The sequence below is a fragment of the Euprymna scolopes genome, chromosome 33 (genome assembly GCF_053919585.1).
Source record: "Euprymna scolopes isolate OS-2025 chromosome 33, ASM5391958v1, whole genome shotgun sequence".
NCBI lineage: Eukaryota > Metazoa > Mollusca > Cephalopoda > Sepiida > Sepiolidae > Euprymna > Euprymna scolopes.
The window spans coordinates 4,619,909-4,642,658 of record NC_136514.1 but is presented as its reverse complement, the minus strand read 5'-3'; the positions used below and the strand labels follow the sequence as shown (position 1 = coordinate 4,642,658).

The 22,750-nt window shown below is 33.7% G+C and overlaps 1 protein-coding gene across 2 annotated transcripts in view; it reads left to right on the top strand.

Moving 5' to 3' along the window:
- The window catches only part of LOC145258112 (dual oxidase maturation factor 1-like), a 109,764-nt gene that overhangs the window by 73,122 nt on the left and 13,892 nt on the right, over nt 1-22,750 (top strand). For both annotated transcript variants that reach the window (XM_080115855.1, XM_080115856.1), the window contains exons 2-5: nt 4,830-4,989; nt 12,851-12,908; nt 18,613-18,747; nt 22,325-22,384. In XM_080115855.1, the coding sequence (XP_079971981.1) occupies nt 4,831-4,989; nt 12,851-12,908; nt 18,613-18,747; nt 22,325-22,384 (412 nt within the window). In that variant the 5' untranslated portion in view covers nt 4,830. The remainder of the gene's footprint in view (nt 1-4,829; nt 4,990-12,850; nt 12,909-18,612; nt 18,748-22,324; nt 22,385-22,750) is intronic.

The window sequence follows — 22,750 nt, the reverse complement described above, 5'->3', positions numbered from 1 at the left end:
AGTCACTCTCGTGGTATCATTTTTTATCTAGGATTACCTCTCTTGCATTATTTTTTCCCCTAATCTGCTCTAGTGCTCTAGTAAATATTTGTTTCCCGTGGATTACATCTAGTCTTTTGTTTAATAATTTTTCTTTTGATATTAATATATGGTAAGATTCTAATATACTTAGGTTGCATCTTTTCGATTTGCTAGGTTTATATTTTTCCTCTTATCAATTATTGACCATCTTAATTTATATTCAGTTTAATTTTCTTTTAATTCCTTAATCTATATTGCTAAAGTGGTTGAGTTTTTCTTTGTTTTCGTTTTCGGTTGTCTTCGCTATTACTATTGGTTCTGTTTCTATTTTCGTTATAGTAGTTGTGGTTGTCACTATTGTTATGATCCTTTCTACCGTTGTTTTCATTTTATTGTTTTCGTTATTTGTGCTGTTCTTTTCTTTCTCAGTTTCATTTTTAAACGATGCTAGGTGATTACGATATCTGTCCTTAAAGAAAGTTCCGGTGCTCCCCAGATATACTTTAGTTTCATTATTTGTTATAACTTCACATTTGTATACTACGTTTGAAGTTAAACAGTTCCCTCTAATTGGACATTCATTAGGGTCCCGGCAGTTAAATTCTTTTACATTGTTAGGTTCATTTTCTGTCCTATTTCTGTTTTTCAAAAATTTGTTTAATTTTGTGTTATTTGAGCCAGTTATAATTATTTAGATTTTATCATTAAGGAAAACAAATTACTAAAAAATAAATCCCTCGATTCCAATTTTGATGAGTGAGTGCGAAACATGTCAATTGACTCGTTTTGATTTTTTTTTCTATTTCCCTACTATTTTTTTAGTCGCTATCCATTTTCCTTTTCTCATCGGTCTTTTTTTAATATAAAATGAATTCCAAGGAATACGTCCTCCCTTCATGATTGCCTCAATATATATATATATATATATATATATATATATATATATATATATATATATATATATATATACTAGCAAAAGTGTTACATGATAAAAGGGTTGTCCCCTTTTCACGTAAGTAAAAAAATAGGAAATTAGTTAAATGTAAATATGAAATAGGATAGTCAAGGATTCGAACTTGCGAAGCTAGATTTGGAATTGAAAATTCCAATCATAAGTTAAAATAAATACAGAATGTTATTGAAATAAGAAATTGCAATTGTTTAGCTTACATATCTGTAATTGGAAAAGGAATGTAATAATGAAATTTGTTTCTGTTAAGGAATTTAATCGTCAATTGAAATTGTAAATATATTTTGTAAAAATGTTATTTGAAAAATAGGTTACTGAACTCGGGGTCATGTCAAGTTTGGCAACGTGACGCATGTCACCAACGTGCTTTATGAGCACATGTTTAATCATGCGATGACGTGACGAGTTCTCGATATAGGTAGAGTTTTTAGATGCAGTCTAGGAGTCTGGGAGAAGAGTCGGAGAGCAGCAGAGATGTCCAGACCGATTCTCCGTTAGAATCAAGACACCCTCTAGAAGTAAGAGGGTTTTAGAAATAACCATGTAAAGAAACTTTAAATTCCTCAAGCGAAATAATGGACCGGTCATGAAATAAAGGACGTCATCATCTTTATGTATCTGCGTCTTCTGTGTTCATCATTACAACGAGAAAGGTAATGTGTTTATATTATATGCACAACTGTCAAAACGTAAATGTCAAACGCGCTATCTCTCGGTCTATCTACCAAGATATTCATAAATCTCCTCTCATTGAATTGGTTCTCTTGTAGTACACTTTCTATTATATATATATATATATATATATATATATATATATATATATATATATATATATATACAGAACTGTCTCTCTCTTTATATATACCTGTTTATTTCTCCAATATGCTATCTCTTACAACATGAACATCTTAAGACACATGAACACCCAACACATGAACACTCTTATGACTGCCTCTATCACCTAAGTCTCTAATCTCCCACTAAGACGCTCCTAAGTCGTCATCTAAATAAGAACAACGAAACATCGTTGACTGTGTTCAAAAACAGCCTACAGAAAATGGAATCTGATTTATGAAAGTATGATAGGTTATGAAAAGGAAGGGTTGTAAAGAGATAGCTTCGAATTTGGAGGTATCAAGACCAAAGCAAAATTATGATGAAAGTACAAATAAAATAGTCTCGAAATGCCTTGGCATAAAAAGTCCCTTTTATCCCCCAAATTTTGCCTATATTCCATTATTAAATAAATGATCCATTCTATATCTACCAATATATAGCTTTGTGTCTTCATTTCATACTCTTGTTGTTCTATTATATATATATATATATATATATATATATATATATATATATATATATATAATAGGACATATATATATATGAGTAAAAATATATATATATATATGAGTAAAAATAATATATATATATATATATATATATATATATATATATATATATATATATATATATATATATGAGCAAAAATAAAATAAAAATACAAGAGATGGTTGACGTTATGTTATTTGAGAAGGAAAACCGAGAATTAATAAAATAGTACATTTATAGTTTCGGCCCAGAATGGGAACGACTTTGGATTTTTTCCCCTTTTTCACTCGCATGTGGTCTGTAATCGTTTTCTTCTACATTTTTACTACGAAATCCTAATAATGTCCCTTGAAATAGGGACGAAACGTTGATTACTATTTTATTAATTCTCGGTTTTCCTTCTCAAATACCATATATATTTATAAATATATATATATATATATATATATATATATATATATATATATATATATATATATATATATATTGTGTACAGAAAGTTGTTAGTTGAGACAGATAATTGGTACCGTCGGTTTCAAGCCCGATAATAAGGCCCATTTTAGGTATTTTTATCAAGCTCTCTTCAGCCAATATTCGTGGCTGAAGACGAATATTGTCTGAAGAGCTTGATAAGGATACGTTAAACGGGCATTATTATCGGGCTTGAAACCGACGGTACCAATGATCTGTTTCAACTAACAACTTTCTGTACACAAAATATAAAAATATAAATACGCTCTTACAATTTGGATTTTCCTTTTAATTGAGCACTCTGCTGAAATTCTTTTTCCAAAAAAAACTAATCATATATATATATATATATATATATATATATATATATATATATATATATATATATATATATATAAAATGAAAATTACAATTGAATTTACCAAAATGATCCAAGATGGTAAAATTAAAGTAAATTATAAATATTAAAGAATTAATATTTATAAAATTATCTCAGCCAGATAAAAAAGCTCGATAAAACCAAATAGGAAATAGAGCTTATAATATGAGCAAACAGTTAATAAAATATGTTAAAAAAAACACTTTGAAATGAGTTAAAAAACATATTTAATCTGAAAAGGAAACACTAGATAAATGGATAGTCCTTAATTCGCGGAGTTTCGAAGAAATACTTTCCTTCTCATCAGAGGGTAGGAATTAGCAAAATGCGGGATTGGATTTTGCATGCAGAAGTATTTGATGAAACAACAAGTAAGTCAAAGATCTTACTTGAAAACAAAAAAAAAAGTGAAGCAGAGGGAATATGGTAAAGAAACACTTTTTTTGTTTTCAAGTAAGATCTTTGACTTACTTGTTGTTTCATCAAATACTTCTGCATGCAAAATCCACTCCCGCATTTTGCTAAATCCTACCCTCTGATGAGAAGTAAAGTATTTCTTCGAAACTCCGCGGATTAAGGACTATCCATTTATCTAGTGTTTCCTTTCAGATGTTTTTAACTCATTTCAAAGTGTTTTTTAACATATTTTATGAACTTTTTGCTCATATATATATATATATATATATATATATATATATATATATATAATACACACACACACACACACACACACATATATATATATATATATATATATATATATATATATATATATATATATAGAGAGAGAGAGAGAGAGAGAGACTTATATGTAATATACTGAGTTCGTGTAATTCAGTAAATTTTCCTATATATATAACACCCAAGTTATATTTTTTTTCAAACTTTTGAAATCGTTACAATATCAATAGGTTATTGGCTCTTTAATAATAAAATATCTTGATTTTAATTCTGGTTGGTAGTACCCAAGCACATTTTATGATAGGGTCACAGCAGGCGACCTACTAGTATATATATATATATATATATATATATATATATAGAGAGAGAGAGAGAGAGAGAGAGAGAGAGAGAGAGAATTATATATAATATACTGAGTTCGTGTAATTCAGTAAATTTTCATATACCAATAGGTTTTAAGCCAAAAATGGTTGACTTAAGGATTAAGCTACAAAATTATCACATTTCATAATTGAGCATTAATATACTGTGTGTGCAAAATCAAGACTTCAAGACAAGGTGTTGATGGCAATAAAAAGTGTATTTCATTTTACGTTACAATTGTTTCCATGTCCAGTTCGACAGTTTCAAGCATTATATCGTTTGAAATTTTTCAAAACCAGCATTTCTTCAGACTTTATGAATAAACATATATATATATATATATATATATATATATATATATATATATATATATATATATATATATGAGCGTGTTTTGTGTGCGTATAAATATATACATATATATATAAATAAATATATATTTATATATATAAATATATATAAATATATATATATAAATATATATATATATGCGTGCGTGCGTGTATGTGTGTGTGTGTGTGTGTGTGTGTGTGAAAGAGGGTGGCAGAGTGTGTTATTTATGTAAGTAATTATAGCCTTGTTCAAATTCAGCATTAATGTATTTTTTTTTCTTTCCAGCATGGGTTTGTTTGAGGCGTTCCGTCACACTGGGGGATTCGCTCGATATTCTTCCAACCGAAGTGCTGTTACCGTGGACAAAGATTTCGTATGCGTCATATACGTTTGTGTTCTTGTTTTCTTGGCGTCCATCTTAGCCGCATTCGGAAGTCGAGGGAAAGTAAGTAAAATAGATAGTTTTTTTGTTTTTTTTTTGTCTAGATTAAAAAAAAAAAATCACCAAGCTACCTATGATGAACAGAGTGATCTACCTTGACAAAACAATTACGGTGCTGATCCAGAATTGCCCTCCATTAAAAAACAAAATACCACATAACGAACAACATGAGCACTTCAGCATTACACGGACGACGCCATTGTTAGGGGTGATAACTCCAATTTCTTCATGGTCAAATAACACGGCAAATAAGTTTTTAAAAAAGATTTTTTCCGAACACAAAAATATTTGAAAACCAAAACGTTTATTGTCTATAAATGTAAGAACAATTATTGAAAATCTGCGTAAGAAAATATTTTTTAATAAAATATTTTTTAAATTAAAGCAACATACGATTTTTTTCCTGAAATTTTTTTTTAATTAAAGTAAAATTATATTTTTTCTCAACAATTTAATAATTTAAATGTAATATGTTTTAATTAAAGTAAAATTGCATTTTTTTTTCAACAATTTAATAATTTAACTAAAAATATTTTTCGAATATATCAACATTGAATGTTTTTTCCTAAACATTTGTTTTGAATTTAAGTAACATTTTCACTGTAACAAAATATAGTTTTAATTTTTGGGGACACCTGTTGAAGGGTCAACAATATATTATAGTTTGTATTTTTGAAGGGTCAACAATATATTATAGTTTTAATTTTGAAGGGTCAACAATATATTATAGTTTTGATTTTTTAAAGATCAACAATATATTATAGTTTTAATTTTTGAAAGGTCAACAATATATTATAGTTTTAATTTTTGAAGGGTCAACAATATATCATAGTTTTAATTTTGAAGGGTCAACAATATATTATAGTTTTAATTTTTGAAGGGTCAACAATATATTATAGTTTTAATTTTTGAAGGGTCAACAATATATTATAGTTTTAATTTTTGAAGGGTCAACAATATATTATAGTTTTAGTTTTTGAAGGGTCAACAATATATTATAGTTTTAGTTTTTGAAGGGTCAACAATATATTATAGTTTTAGTTTTTGAAGGGTCAACAATATATTATAGTTTTAATTTTTGAAGGGTCAACAATATATTATAGTTTTAATTTTTGAAGGGTCAACAATATATTATAGTTTTAGTTTTAAAATTATTAAACAATTTGAATGGAATGAAATGAATGAACTTGATCGATTTTTTGTCACTCTTCTTGGACCGAGAAGCGCCACCTGGCGTTAGTGAAGCGCACTAAAAAATGACGCCGTCCGTGTAATGAAGAAGTACCAAAATAAATAAGATGTACGTACCGTAACGGAAGGAAAATATCATACACTAAAAATCATTTAAATTGATCAAGTAATTTTATTTTTATATAAGAAAATAAAATTTTATGACTTAACGACCAGCGACGATAATGTGATGTCATCGTGAAAACAGGCTAAAGGAACAAGGGAGATAACTCCAAATTGAGATTTTAGAAAACCATTTTTAATAGAGGGAGGGCATTAAAGACATTCAAATTTGTTTTAAAATGAGTTTCTTTTATAAAAAATAAAACTACTTGATCAATTTCTGTGATTCTTTTTGTATACTACGAGGGGTGTGCAATAAGTAATGGCCCTGACTCACTTCTAGTTGTCTGATCTAGCTGAAATTTTGCATGTGCAATGATTTATATCTCTACGGGTTATGTGGCAAATTACAGCTCTGAAAAAATCGTGGTTTCTGTTTTACAGGTGTTTGAACTGAGTCAGGTGAGAAATGGAGCTTGTTGAATGTCGAGCAGTGATCCGCCGTTTTTGTATTTGAAAGGACGCACACCACAGGAGACTTTTGATGAAATGAAAGAAACTTATGGTGATAATGCCCCATCATATGACCTTGTAAAACGCTGGCATTGTGAATTCAAACATGGCCGGAAGTCTGTGGAAACAGCTCCCAGACCTTCTGCCATTGATGAGACATCTGTCCGTCAAGTTGAGCCTGCCATTTTAAAAGATCGGCGCATTACTATTCACCAAATAGCCCAAGATGTCAAGATTAGTATAGGGTCTGTGGAAACTATCATTCATGACCATTTGCATGTGCATAAGGTGTCTGCCAGATGGATTCCCAGGTTGCTCACACCATTCCAGAAGAAAGAACGCATTGAGTGCTCGAGGATGAATTTGGAGATGTGCCAAGAAGATGAGTCAAAGTTTTTCAAAAGACTGATTACACAGGATGAAACTTGGGTTCATCAATATGATCCAGAGACCAAAGCCCAGTCAATGCAGTGGAAGCACTTGGACTCACCACCTTCAAAGAAGGCAAGGTCATGCTCACAGTCTTCTGGGACCAGGACGGAATAGTGATGACAGATTTCCTGGCAAAGGGTACCACGATTACAGGAGCCTATTATGCTTCACTTTTGAGGAAATTAAGGGAAGCTATCAAAATCAAGAGGCAGGGCAAGATCAGCAAAAGTACCCTCTTCCTGCAGGACAACGCTCCGGTTCACAACTCACATGTCGCCAGATCAGGAGCACAGGTTATGAAATCAGCCCCCATTCTCCCTACTCTCCTGACCTTGCACCCTCTGACTTTCACCTCTTCCCAACCATGAAGTTGTTTTTGAAAGGAAAGCGTTTCCCAGATGATACAGCCTTGATTTCTGAAGTCACGTCATGGTTGGGAGACCAACCTGGGGTGTTCTACAAAAACGGTCTCCAGAGCTGCATCAAACGATGGGAGAAATGCATAATTCTGGGTAGTTCCTATGTATAGAAAGACTAATAACTGTGCCAAGTGTCGTTGCTCTACTGATATGGGAGGTGGGTCAGGGGGCATTACTTATTGCACACCCCTCGTATTTCGTGCACTTGTCTGATATTTATTCACTCATTTCAAGTCAAATTTAAAAAATATACAAAACATTTGTAGTTATCTGTTAGTAGACATGCCTTATGTATAATAAACACATATATAGATTATCTATAAAATGGATACTTATTAGCCATAGTTATATTAAGTAGAAACTCTATATTTTCTTTCTCTTAGATGGGCAAACGTACTGATGATTGTCTCTGCATGAAAACTAACATCTGAAGTTCAAAACTCATTTTAAATCGTATTCAAACTCCTTATACGATACTTTTCTAATGTGTTTATTAATCTGCAAACCATATTTAATCCTCGTTAACCTTAAATCTACACCCATTACTCATACATACCCCCAAACCTTTCACTCATAACGTGTGAATAACCACATCTTCCAATCTTACTTTAAGGAGCGTAATTTCATAGCAGAAACTAATTATCTTTGATACTAATGAGATTAACTCTAACTACCCATGTGGGTGTGTACAAATACCTGGCTTTGAAACCAATAACCCTCTCGATGTTGATGGGCCCATAAATCTCGTCATATCATCCATCTAGGAGAAGGAAAACTCTTACGCTAAACCTGTGCCACTAACCTCATACGTGCTGGCACCAAACGTGAGAGGAAGGGCTCCTCAGTCCTGGTCAATAATCTCTCTAGCGCTGGTGACTCAATCAAATCACCGGTTTGCAAACCTAAATTGCATAAGGAGTATGCCGGCTTCCATACTCCTTCTTTGCCTATTAGTAAGGAGCAGAGGTACGATCACAGGGACACAGTGCTTGTCCTTGTTTCCTGACTAGAGCAATGAACGCTGTTCCCCACACCTGCCTGATTCCCTTCCCCTTAACTGGGCATCTTGGAGGTGTTTGTTCACCATGTATACTAACATGATTGGACTGGCCCACTCTTGTCTGACAAGTTTGAGAGTACCCGTTTGACAGTTGCAGGCTGCTGTTTCCGACTGACAGTACAGAAGCCCTAACCTTTTGGTAGCGCTTAGGGCAGCTGCTCTATCATCAGTTATATAATATTGGGATGTTTGTAGTGGCATGTCGCGCATGGAAAGGGACCTTGCACTCATTTCTGGTGATCATTCCCGAGGCCACATTCCTGTGGATGAGGATTCAGCTGATAGTCTACTTATGTTGCATGATGATAGCTATGCACATCCGCTTTGTCTAGCACCTCTCACCCTAAACTGAAACTACGAAATAAAATTAAATGAAAGCTCAATCCAAATTAACGATCAAACCAGACACGCACTTAAACAATGATTCACTTCATCCCTTGAGGCTTGCATTTACAATTATCCCTGGACTTATAACTTACTTAGATGATGTAGAATCATTTCTCCTAGCAAACTCCCCGGATATCTTAACACTAAGTGAAACTAACACCCTCCTCATAACTAAGGAATCGAACTAAAATCAGATGACCAGGCCTTCATGTGCTTTAAACTAACTTTACAACATAACGTTAGGTATGTATATTTTTTTATCGATCTCCCTTAATCCAGGACTGTATACTAATCAATTATGTCTCTGACAGTACAGATGTAGCAATCTTCCTTGACACTAGCGCCCGAATACATGTATTTGGTGACTTTAATGTCCACCACAATAATTGGCTTGGCTTCTCTAACTACACAGATGCTGTTGGTGGCATCATCCATAATTTTTCTATATCTCATTCATTGACACAGACATTAACATTCCCGACCTGAGTCCCAGATCGTCAGGACCAGCAAGCCTCACTTATGGATCTATTTCTGACAAAAGTTTTTGAGGATTGTTTAATAAATACCTATTGCTCACTCGGGAATGCTGCTCATCCTGTAATAATGATAGACATTGTTGAAGAGCTATTTCTCAAAACGATAAGGTACTACAATAAGGCTGACAGGTATGCCATTAGAGATCACATCAGAGATGCCCTGTAGAGAAATATCTTTTCTCTTCCTGCGGAACAGTGCGCCAATGAGACCACTGAAAAGTTCCAAGCAGCAATTGAAGCACATGTTCCCACACGGAAGTTCTATAGCAAACCCCACTCTCCCAAATGGTTTACTTCTACTTGCGCAGCTGCCATTGCTCGGAGGCAACATGCATTGCACAGATTTATCCAGCATAAGTCTCGTATAAACAAACAAAAGTTTATAGAAGCCAGAAATAATAGTAAGAAAGAGTAGTGACAGCTAAGTGAGAATATACCGTAACCACCAGAAAACGCATTGAAGTGCAGAAATTAAGAAACTCGTGATTTCTGGAAAATCTACAAGAGGGTAGTAAATATTGGGCAATCAATAATCCCCCCACTATCCAACAATCATGGGGTTGTTTGCACGGTAACCAAGAAAGCTAACATACTTGCCTGTCAGTTTGCCTCAAACTCTAATTTGGACCCAACAAACCACTCTCTTCCTGACTTTCCTTTGCCGGCAGAAACCACACTAGATGATCTAAAAATCACCCCTTCTCAAGTACATGATATACAAAAAAAACCTAGACTACTCAAAAGCACGTGGACCTGATCTCATCCCGGATGTACTATTAATCAAAAATGCTCCGCTGAGGTTGCTCCAGTTCTCTCCAAACTCTTCAACAAATTTCTTTGCGAATCATGCTTTCCTGATGGCTGGAAAACTGCTTTACAAGAATTATAGCGAAAGAAATAACCCATAAAGTTATCGCCCCATTAGCCTCCTTCCTCTTTTCGCCAAAATATTTGAGTCCAAAATTAATCAAGCACCACCTTACAGTTGCTAAACTTCTGTTTGACAATCAATATTGATTTAGACATGTCCGTTCTACTGCAGATATTCTAACTGTACTTTCTGGACGTATATACCATGCACTGGATTAGGGAGGAGAGAGGAAATATATAAATGCGAGTATACCTCAGAGGTCTATGCTTTGGCCTTTATTATTCCTGATATTCATAAATGACCTCCCTAATAAAATAGTCTCTGAGATGGGTATATTTGCTGACGACACCACGCTCTATAACAGGCATGAACGGAAAACGAATGAACACAAATCCAAGGCAATGGCGGAGACCCTAGAAGAAGAATTCCAGTCTGTAGTGGAATGGAGTCAAAAATAAATGGTAACGTTCAATGCTGCTGCCAAGACAAAGCTGGTTTCTTTTAATAATTACAAAAAAAAAAACTTCTCAACCAACAATAGCTATGCCTAAAGGTACATAACCTGAAAGTACTTTCTCTGCCTAACGCTCACAGGGAACATGAGTTGGGACAGATACATCGAGAACATTGCCAAGGCTGTTGCGAAGAAGGTTACTTACGCCTGAAAGTATCCAATACCTTTACAAGGCCACTATTCCCCATGTATGGAGTATTGTTGTCACATCTAGGCTGGTGCATCTGCTACTAGTTTCCCACTGCTGGAAAGGGTTCAAAAGAGAGTCACCAACCTGATAGTTTTCGAACTGTCAGCTAGGATGTCCCATCGACGAAATGTTGCATCCCTCTGCCTTTTTTACAAGTATTTTAATGGTGGGTGCTGCGACGAACTATAAGCTCTTGTACACCCTCGACGTAAATATCCCCGATAAACCCGACAAGCAGCAAAGTTCCGCCCCTACATGGTAGAGATCTCTAGATGTAAGAAAGCCTTCTACTCTAATAGTTTCTTCCCTAGAATTGCTAGACTTTGGAATTCCCTTCGGGTTTCTGCTTCACCAACTGTACTGACATGTAGAAATTTAAATGTAATGTGAACAGACATCTTGCTGTTCTACTCCCTACATAGTAGCCCTGCAACTTATGTCTCATTATGTCACTGATAGTTACCCCTACATCAAAGTGGTACTGTGCCTTGTTTGGAGGGAAAATGTAATATATAAATATATATATATATATATATATATATATATATATATATATATAGTAGCATCCAAAACTAAGGGACAAAATTTTAAAACCTAATATTTGTTAGAAATAACAACTGTGAAAAGCTGAAATTTTGACAACTGGTAGTCGTTATCATCCATAATAACATACTAAAATTTGAATCATTTGCAAAGGATAGAAAAAGATTATAACATTTATTTATTTATTTTCAAGATAGGAGCGTCCAAAGTAAGAGATAAAATTGAGAAAAACAATGTAAACAGCCAAAAAACAATAAAAATACATGTACAATCAATATTTAGTAAATGAGCCCTTGCTCTCAATGACAGCAGCACATCTTCGACTAAAGAACGAATCAGTTCTTGACAATCCTCGATACTAATTTTAAACCATTCTTCTTGAAGCTTCACCCACAAATCCTCCGTGTTAGTGGGATTTCTTTCCATAACTTTCACTCCTAAGGTCTTCCGAAGATTTTCTATTGGATTTAAGTCAGGACTTTGCGGTGGCCAATCCATAATTTCAAAATCTTGCTCGCTAAGGTAACTCATTACCACCTTTGCCTTGTGACATGGGGCATTATCTTGCATAAAGTTAGCCCTGCATTCTGTATGATTGGCACAACATTATCGTGAACAATGTTTTTATAGATCTGTGCATTTACACGAGTTTGTTAACCATTGTACCTTGGCCAGAAAACATTCCAAATACTATGACGCTTCCGCCTCCAAACTTGACAGTTTTCTTAGTACACTTTACACTTAATCTTTCACCAATACGTCTCTTTAAATTGTTTTTTCCATCATTTCCAAATAAATTAAACTTGCTTTCATCACTGAAAAATACTTTTGCCCAATTTTCATATGTCCAAATTACATACCTGTTTGGTGCAATCAGGTGGCCGCTCGCAGACCCTGGGTGCGTCAGCAGGACTCTGTGTGGGTCTAAAAGTCCAAAGAGAGCCAGAAGGAGTTCTACAACTTTGTACCCTTCTCTCACTGTCCCCCACCCACCCGTTTTCCTCTTTATCGTTCCATTCTGTATCGTAAATGATAATCTTCAAATTCTTCGATCCTTAGTTAATTATGGCATAAAACTAACATATTTTCCCTTTTTTCTTTGCTAGCGGTGGACGACGGTCATCCGAGTAGCTTACAGTGTGATCATTTGCTCGGTGATTCTCAGTAAGTACCTCTTATCTTTTTACTAAGGTGTTAACACTTATCAAAGCTCAAAGGCTACTCGAGGATAAGGGTCGAACGAGTGTCAAGTGGACGCTGGGACAACACCGTGATGATTGTTTATATTGATGGTGATTGGTTTGAATTTGATTATTAAAGAGGGTGGTTCAACAAAAATTTGTTTACATTGGATTTGAAAACAACCGTGTTGTAGTCAGCGGGGAAGCAACCAAGCCAAACACAGACGGGTAGTTCTTGGCAGATAACTTTGCCCATTGAAAATTCGTTTAGAATCAGATGGAGAGAGAACGGGAAAAATATTGAAAGTGGTTGTAGCTTGATGAGTTTTTGTTATGAATGCCTTACCACAGATTTAAGTTTAATTGAGCACCTGCCATGAAAATAAGGATAGGGTAGAAAAATACCAACAACGTCTTTTCTGTGAGAAAGAGAGAATAAGAAGTAGAAAAGGCATCGCCACTAGATTTCAAAGTCAGTTTTGTACTCTGTCGGGGCAGGCAAGGATGCTCTGAGCAGTACCTTCTCGAATGTTGCAACATTAATCAATTTAGAACGTATTTGGCTCTCTGTAATATATTCACGATTGAAAGGACGTTTAAACCTTCTACACCTATTTTAAATCGAAACGAAATTGTCCGATCACCAATGGTAAAATGCAATACAATTGAAAATTAACTGGTGTCGCTAAAATAAAAAATAAAAAAATAGAATTATCCATTTTAAAATGAATTGTTTCTAAATCGAATTCTGTTGTCTTTATGGACTAAACCAGTTTGAAATTTTTCCTTTTTTTTCTATGTTTTTATGTACTTTTTAACACACATCTAATTTATACAATCATACAATAAATTAATTATAAAAAATTGACATTTGTTTTATTCATTTAAAAAGTATTTAGCTGACGATTATTTTTGTATAATATGAAAAAAAAAGTATTTATTCATTTATTTATATTTTTCTCCATAGCATCAAGCAACTGTGTGTGTGTGTGTGTGTGTGTGTGTGTGTGTGTGTGTGTGTGTGTGTGTGTGTGTGTCCCCCAAGAGATGATTAAAATTAATTCCTCTAACAAGACAGTTTTGCTATACTTACGTGCCTTTGTAAAGATTTTAAGCAGGGTATAATGATACTAAATTTTATGTCTAGAATCCTTAATCCAATTTTGCTCAAAATATTTTACATGAGTTTGATTTTGGAAAATGTTTAGCATTTAAGTTTTAGCCTTCAGTTTAAAAAGAAATTGAAATCTAGCGACTATTGTTTAACTAGTGTCTAAGGATGGGGATCAAATCCAATGCAAATTTGCAATATTTCCCATATTATGAACCCTAAATTTGAGGAATATTTATTAATTGATGGTTAATGCTTATTATTAAAATTTCAAAATGGTTTCTGTTCTACAGGTTCGAATATTCCATATATCAAGTTTCCAGTTTGTAGACCAAAAATTGACAGAGTTATTTGGTAGAGACCGTACTTCAGACAGACTAGTCAAATCGCAGATTAAAATCAACGTCTATAATATTTATTCTAATTTCGATCATTGTTTATAACGTGATTTTGATTCTAGAAAACGTCTAACATTTAAGACTTAAGAAAATATAAGAAAACGAAATTGGGTAATTTTGATTAATAGGTGTGTAATGCAAATCTGAAATATATGAATCTTCAAATAGAACGTTGTACCCTACAAAACCTTAAAAAATACCTTAAAGAAATTGAAATTTGAGGAGTACGTATTAAATGATGTCTAGTACTTATTTGTTAAAAATTTTACAAAAATCAGATTTTTTATCTGAATTTTCACGAATTGCTTTCACACGATAACATAAAATCAAAGTAAATATAGACCAATTTTGGGCCCCGTATTTCTAACAGTTGTGTTTTAAAATTCATTATAATAGATTAATAAGTTTAGGAGTGAATCCTGTACGTACAAAGATATAAACGCGTAAGCAGATCTAATTTTAAAATATATAGTTGTAATAGACAGTAGTAATTGCGTTGGTTATTTTATTTTAACTACGTATTGTGAGGCCCTAGGTTATCGGCGCACCACGCCTAAGCTTTTAAGGGCCTTAAAATAAACATGTTAGGGATTACAAGATGTAAAGATTCCCGCCCTTTCGGGGTGTACCTTTCAATTAAACTAATTGGAATGTTAGCAAGTATTTGAATTTACATTAGTGTCAGCTCTTTATTTTTAAACGTAGCCTTCAACTAAACATCTCGAATGACAAGGGCAGATAAGTAAATCCTAGTAAATTAAATGTTACACCTTTTTAATTTCTATTTTCTTATTTACTTACCCTTTGATTGGGAATCTTTTTAAAGTAATTCTTCATACATACTTTATTCAAGTAATTCTTTATAAGCGGGGTCTGTGGAAATTCTGGAGGGGGACTCATTCATATTGATGTTGGCGTTTTGTAGATGTTCAGCGTAAATGGAGACGCTCTGATATTATTGTAGCTCTTTTGTTAAAACTGTAAAAGTATTAATGTAAACTAGCAGGGACGCTCGGCGTAGCCCGGTCGTAAAGTACACTTAAATATGATATTATAATTCTCTCAGATTCCATATATATTATTATAATGTTCTATCGATTTTTATATATTATAAAGTTATGATTTCAAAAATAAAAAAATATATTCATATGACTTGGGTGCATCAGCTAGAATCAAAACCGGAACCAAAATTTATTAAAACAATATATATATATATATATATATATATATATATATATATATATATATATATATATGTATGTATGTATGTATAACTTGAGTTCCTTATATATATATAGCGGAAGGAACTCAAGTTATACATATATATATATATATATATATATATATATATATATATATATATATATATATATATATATATATATATATATATGTATGTATGTATGTATGTATGTATAACTTGAGTTCCTTATATATATATATATATATATATATAGATATATATATATATATATGTATAACTTGAGTTCCTTCCGCTATAATCGAAACCGAAACCAAAACTTATGAAGAATTCTTGATAAAATTATATTATTACAAGAAATGAAAGTCCATAACAATTAAACGACAGTCACTCGGATGTAAGCATGACACAAAATAAATAGCACACACGCTATCCTATTAATATATAAATATAAGTGGCTATATGTCTGTCTCCATATTTTCAAACTCTATCTCCTCCGAAACTAAAAGTCGCAGAGCGGTGCAAGGCGCCTTAAATGATGATTTTTACGGGCCGTTCTTTTATGGGTCTTTAGTTGCTTAAAATAGTTTTAAGGGCCAAAAAATTAGTCAAAATTGAAAAATAAATCGTTATACATTTTGTACATTCATCTTAGTTTATTATTAATTTTTAAATAGTTCATATGCTTGTCACGTTGCTACAGTGGTAACGTCACCAGCTTTGAATGCTATAGTGTTCATTTAGATTTCGATTCTAGTTGATAGTGCCCAAATACTTTTTTGTACTTTTGATATCACGACTCGATAATAATATATACGAAATCTAGACAAATTAAAATATCATATTTAAGCGTATTTTACGCCCAGGCAAAACGAGGCGCCCCTACCATCGCTAGTTTCTTATATATATATATTTAACAGCGTTGGCGACCACTGCTCTAGCCATGGTAATCTTGGGAAGACAAGGAAAGATGCTAGTTTCCGCGTTGCTTTATATTTCAATTTCCTTATTTAGTTACTCTTTCATTGTTATGTTTTTTAAAATTAATTCTTAATATCTACTTTATTAAATTAATCCATTTATATTTATCCATAACTAATCTGGGTGCCCGGCGTTGCCCAGGGTTTTTGGAGGTGTGTGTTAGAAAAAAGTGGTAGTAGGCAGGCAGGCAGGCTCGAACCCGTACTGCGAAGGAGGAAAAAACGTGAAAAAAAGTGACATCTTTGCCGTTGCGTCCATCGCCAAACCGGAAGTGGTGAAGGTTTAAATTAAGGCTAGTCAATCGAAAAGAAAGGATGACTTTCAAAATCATCGGCGAAAAAAGCGACCCCTACCTGTAGAAAAGTGCTTAGTTGAGGGTGAAGGAATTAATGCTTTTCGATATTTGTCGGCTGAAGGGTCGACCTTCAGAACGATATCGATCACGTGAAAATTTGTCGCCTTTGTGGAAAGTTTTAGGTAGATATACAAACATTGAAACAGACAGGTGATATTTATATTATAGATGTATATACATATATATTACATTATATTATATACATACTATATTATATGTATAATTTATATATGTATATATCTTCTATACTCCTATAAATTTGTTTTGTGTGTGTGTGTGTGTGTGTGTGTGTGTGTGTGTGTGTGTGTGTGTGTGTGTGTGTGTGTGTTGATATTCATATTAAAACCCCTCTTTTCCATTAGTATTGATATCAAATATGTGCAGATATGCGTGTTCACTTTTTCTATCCTGTGTTTTCTTCGTTACATGCGTTTTTTATTGTTTGGCTACTTCTTTATATGTGCGATGCCAAATCTAATATTCTCTGAGTATTTTTTTAGTGATTTCTATATTCTGACAGTATTCTATTAATTTTTGTAGAGTCAAACTCGTTTCGTTTTCTAATTTTGTTTCAGCATCTCGACCTGACGTTGCGCAAATACTAGATATTTTAAATTGTCCATACTGACATTTGATAGTTTAAATTTGTCGCAGTGTTTATTAACCACGGCCGCATAAGTTGCGAAGTCATCTTCGTGGTATTTCACCAGATTCAAGCATATCCATCGTTTATGGAATAAAGAAACATTCGGGTTAAAAGGTTTTGTAGAAGCTCCACTGCATCGGCGAAAGATAGCTCCGAAGTTTTACGTGGTAAAATCAAATCCACAAATTTATTATGTTTAATTTGCGTAATGGCAAACGAACTTTTTTCCGGTGGAACCAATGCTCTAAGTCTATACTAAAGAAGTCCTCGTACCTTCTGTAGTAAGCTGAAAATAACTTATCTTCTAGTGCGTAGCAGAAGTTGTCAATTGCATTCCATATTGAGTTTTGTGAAAATGCGGCATTATTCTCAGTGGACGCATTATTTTTTACGACTTGGGTTAGTAATTCTTCTATATGCTGTTGCTGGTCAAATAACTGTTTTTGTAGTTGTTCTTGCTTTTCATCTATACGTTTCTGATGTTCGAATAACTGTTGTTGCCGTTGAATTTGTAGTTTTACTAACTATTCTCGTCGTCGTCGTCGTCGTCGTCGTCGTCGTCGTCGTCGTCGTCGTCATTGTTGTTGTTTCAACGCTGCCTGAAGCGCGTCCATCTTTTATGGTTGGTAAAAATAAAGAATGTACAGATTCTTTTTTTATCGTACAAGAGAATAGTTTATCTCCTTTGCTGTTTTGCTTGGCGATAGATCCGCTGAGTAAACTACTTAATAAAAGTCGGTGAGTCTACAACCTGAACCAATGGATTAAATAAAGGGTTCTATTCGAAAGTCCATACAGATTCACAATTTAGCCTGAAAGATTCTCAAGTCTAACAAGATGAAAATGATTGTGATACTAACATCCAATATGAGAACAGTAGTCGGAATAATACAAATTATCAATCCTCATCTAAAAAAAAAAATTTGAAGTAGCATTAAAAGCTTTCATTGTTTTTATTTTTTTCATCTTCAATTTTGTTTGAATTTATTTAATAGTTTGTTTGTACGGCCATGGTTGGCAAGAAGGGGAGGTAACTGCCAAAACAATGTACCTATTTCGGTCGATGGAGAAAATGGATGCAACGATTGGTCTTAAAATGAGCTTGGTCAATGTCAACATTACCCTCACAGGTAAGTGCTATCTTTTTTGCATATAAGGTTAGAGAGCTACATGTTTTGGTTTCGATTCTAGCTGATAGCACCTAAGTCCATTTTTTTTTTAAACTTTTTAAATCACTACTATATATTAGGTGCAATATAATAATCAATAAATAATTCACTCTTTAATGCGAAATCTGCATGAATTCAAATATAATTACTGAGCATATTTTACGATCGGGACTTGCCGGGTGGCTTACTAGTATATATATATATATATATATATATATATATATATATATATATATATATATATATATATATATATATATATATATAAAGTCTCCTGATGGGCTTTGAATTCAATTGTGTTTTTTTTTTGTTTTTTTTTTTTTGTTTTTTTTTTTTGGAGGGGGGGTGTCAGTATACACTATAATGTTTTACATTCTTATAATTTTACAAAGTTTAACAGATTTCCATTTTTTATCAAAATTTTTCCTTCGCTTTATCCTTTTTATTCCAAGGAAAAAAACTTCACAACTGTTTGTTTGTTTGTTTGTTTGTTTGTTTGTTTTTTCGGGTAACACATATTTGTCTTTGATGTGTGGTTTGGTAGGTTTCCGCTATTCAATAAAACACGTGTAAGACTACCAAGTTTCGACTGACTAAACTGTTTATCTGCCAGATTTTCTTCAGGGAGTTTCTCATTGTAAATATATTCCATTTGTTTTACATTTTTTCGGTGCCCAACTCCCCATATCTTGTATGTATTGCAACTCCCCATATCTTGTATGTATTGTAATTTAAGAATTTGAAATAAGTAATTTATTGAGAGATTTTGTTTTGGTGATTATGGCTAGTTAAGTTACATTCCCCCCTCCCATTAGTTATTTTTTCGGCTTCATACCACATTTGATATTTATTTTATATTTTGTATAAAATATCTATTAATAAATATCTATACATAGGTCGTGCACACTTGGCAGTCGGACTGACGTATAAGCACAATTTTTTGCATTTGCTTTTCTGTTCAAAATATTTTGTTGTAATGTTGCGAAGATTGATCAGAATCGAAATCGGAAAAATCGGAACTTTTGGGGGATATCAGAATCGAAAAAAATTGCGCACAATTTCCGATGCCAAAAACGATTCCTTTAATTATCCTTTTTTTATCTGATTTTGTTTAAAACAGTCTTCCAGTGCTCGGAGTATTAATAATAAAATAGAAAATATTTATTGATTTTAAATTAACACTAAACTAAAATCTAAAGACCATCGCCCACCACAAGTGCGTCTTTACGTTTGAGAAAATATATACACGTTTGATATGCGTTTTTACGGTAGTCGGGAAAAATAACAACTTCATAGTTAAATATTCAGAGATTTATAATTTTTTTTTTACAAGGTAGTCACCACTTATCAAGGCCCGGAAGCCACTCAGGGATAAGGGTTATTGCATGTATAGTACGTTAGTGTGGAGATTTAAGGGGGCGGTTCATCAGGAATTTGTTTACGTTGGACTTGAAGACATCCAGGTTGTAGTCAGGTGGGAAGCAGGCAGACGGAACAGAGTTCAACGGGCGTGCAGTTCTAAGAAAGAAGCTTTGTTCATGGAATCTACGTTTTGATTTAGGCATAGATAAAGAGTGGGGAAAATTTTTGACAGTGGTTTCAGCTAGACGGGTGTTTTTCGTAAAATATTGGCGAGGGGGGACCAGATATTGGAGTTCAGACGAGCACCTGCCATGGAAATAACGATAAAACAAAGATAGGCTCGCAACGTCTCTTCTGTGGGAGAGAGGTTGCAGGGAACAGAAAAGAGCATCCCTCACTAAGCCACGAAGTCTATAAAGAATCGGAATCGGTAATTGTATCGGAATCGAGAAAAATATTGGAATCGTACCATCTAACATATGGAGGGCAAAATGTCCACGAAAGGCTTCTCGCCTTAGTTAGATTCCGTGAGAAGTTTTTACATACTTCCCAGATCGTAATATCTCGCATTCGCAAACGGACATCGTCTCTATCTTTTTTTTTTAATGATCGAGTTAAACAAAATTCCCATCGTTTCGTCGTCTCGGCTGTTTGTTTGTCATTTTTGTATAAATAAAGCGAAATTATTCGAATCGGGCCGGGTAGTATCTGTTCTGTAATTTGTTCTTGGTCAATGTAGGGGAACCCCTTCATACAGAGACAATTTGGATACTGTCCCCACATTAAAAACACCTTTGTGTTTAATTTGCTTTCGTGGAAGATTTAAAAGCAACGCCATTTCTGCAAGTCATATTTTGTTTTTGATTGGCTACGTTAAATTTGAACGCTTTAGACTTCCGGTCGCGTCATTGAGTAGCAGTAAGACGTCAGATTTTCTTTCACTTTCTTTTCTGCCTTCACGTCACGGGTTCGAGCTTGCCTGCTTAGTACCAACTTTTTTTTGGGGGGGGGGCTCAACACACATCTCTAAACACCCGGGCAACGCCGGCCACCCCGGCTATTCACTACTAAATACCGAGTTGTGCCCTTCTTCCAGGTCCATACAATTCCACAATATTTACGTTTTCTTATTGAAGCTCTTGATTTCTGTTAACTGTTTCTTCCACATTTGCCGCGCATTCCCATGCATCTCACATGTGACGCTTGAACTCTCTGACATATATATCCTGCCTTTGTTTCCAAGATAGCTTAATATATAACACTTGCGATTCTTGATATTTGCGGCTGAATGTGTGAATACACATGGATATGAACATGAATGCTTCTGAGACGGACGAAGGTATATTACACTGTCCTTTAAAGGAGATAATGCCTGGTAAAATAGCCCCCACTATCAGTCAAGTTTTAAAGTCTGTCCCATCGCCACAATGTTGCATCCCTGTACTTGTTTTACCAGTACTTTAATGGAATGTGTTCTGATGAACTCATTGAACGTTTGCCCCCTCGACTTACATACTCTCGATCAACTCGACAAGCAGCAAAATCTCACCCTTTCACTGATGACGACTCTAGATGCTGGAAAGCCTTTTGCTCTTCCCTGTTTCTTACTTCTTAGACTGTACTAACATGTAGAAGTTTAAATGTAGCGTGAACTGATATCTTGCTGATCAACTCCCCACAACCCTCTGTTAGACATGATCCCAAATAGTAGCCCCTTACGTCCTAGTGGTGAAAAAAGAGTAAAAAGAAAAAATGGTCGCATTACAACGGAACTGATACTACACTATCCCCGCTCTTGAATTGAGCATTAAATAGTAGTTCAATATCGGCTTTATATATGGAAGTAATAGTATAGTTTCGACTTCAGACAAGTCTACGAATCTCCATTAGTAATAACTAAGGCTATGACAACAGCATATTCTTTCCATTTTTTTTACTCTCAAGTGTGTATCCGTTAATATCTTATATGCTTTTATATAGAGTGATATGGTTCTCGGTTGATTAACTGTGTCTAACTCTGTCGGATATATACTCGAGTCAAAAAATGATGAGAATATGCTGTAACCCTAACTTTTTTACTTTATTGTTTTTTGTTTTGTTTTGTTTGTTTTTTTTTCGGGTTTTTTTTCTTTTTCTTTTTCTTTTTTTCCAATTGAAACTTTTGATTTCTTTTTAGGCAGATATGGTAACAATACAAGAGATGTGAAATACAACGAAAGACTTGCTTGGTTCAACGGTAAGTAATAAACGTTTATGATCATATGAATCTACGCTATCGATCCGTTTTTGTTATATTTACTATTAAATATTTATGAAAACTTTGAGAAATCGTCGACGTCGTCATCGTCGTCGTCATAATCATCTTCATCGTCGTCATAATCATCGGCATCGTCATAACCATCATTATCGTCATAATCATCATCAAATAAGACCAAAGATCTCTTCTCGCCTGATGATGTCCTTTTAGACTGAAACAGTAAATTGATTGTAGCGGTTTATGCCAATTTTGTTCACCTAAATTGAATACAGTAATATATATATATATATATGGTGAATAAATGACAAAAAACTATATTCCAAAATTCATAATGTTGACCATCTT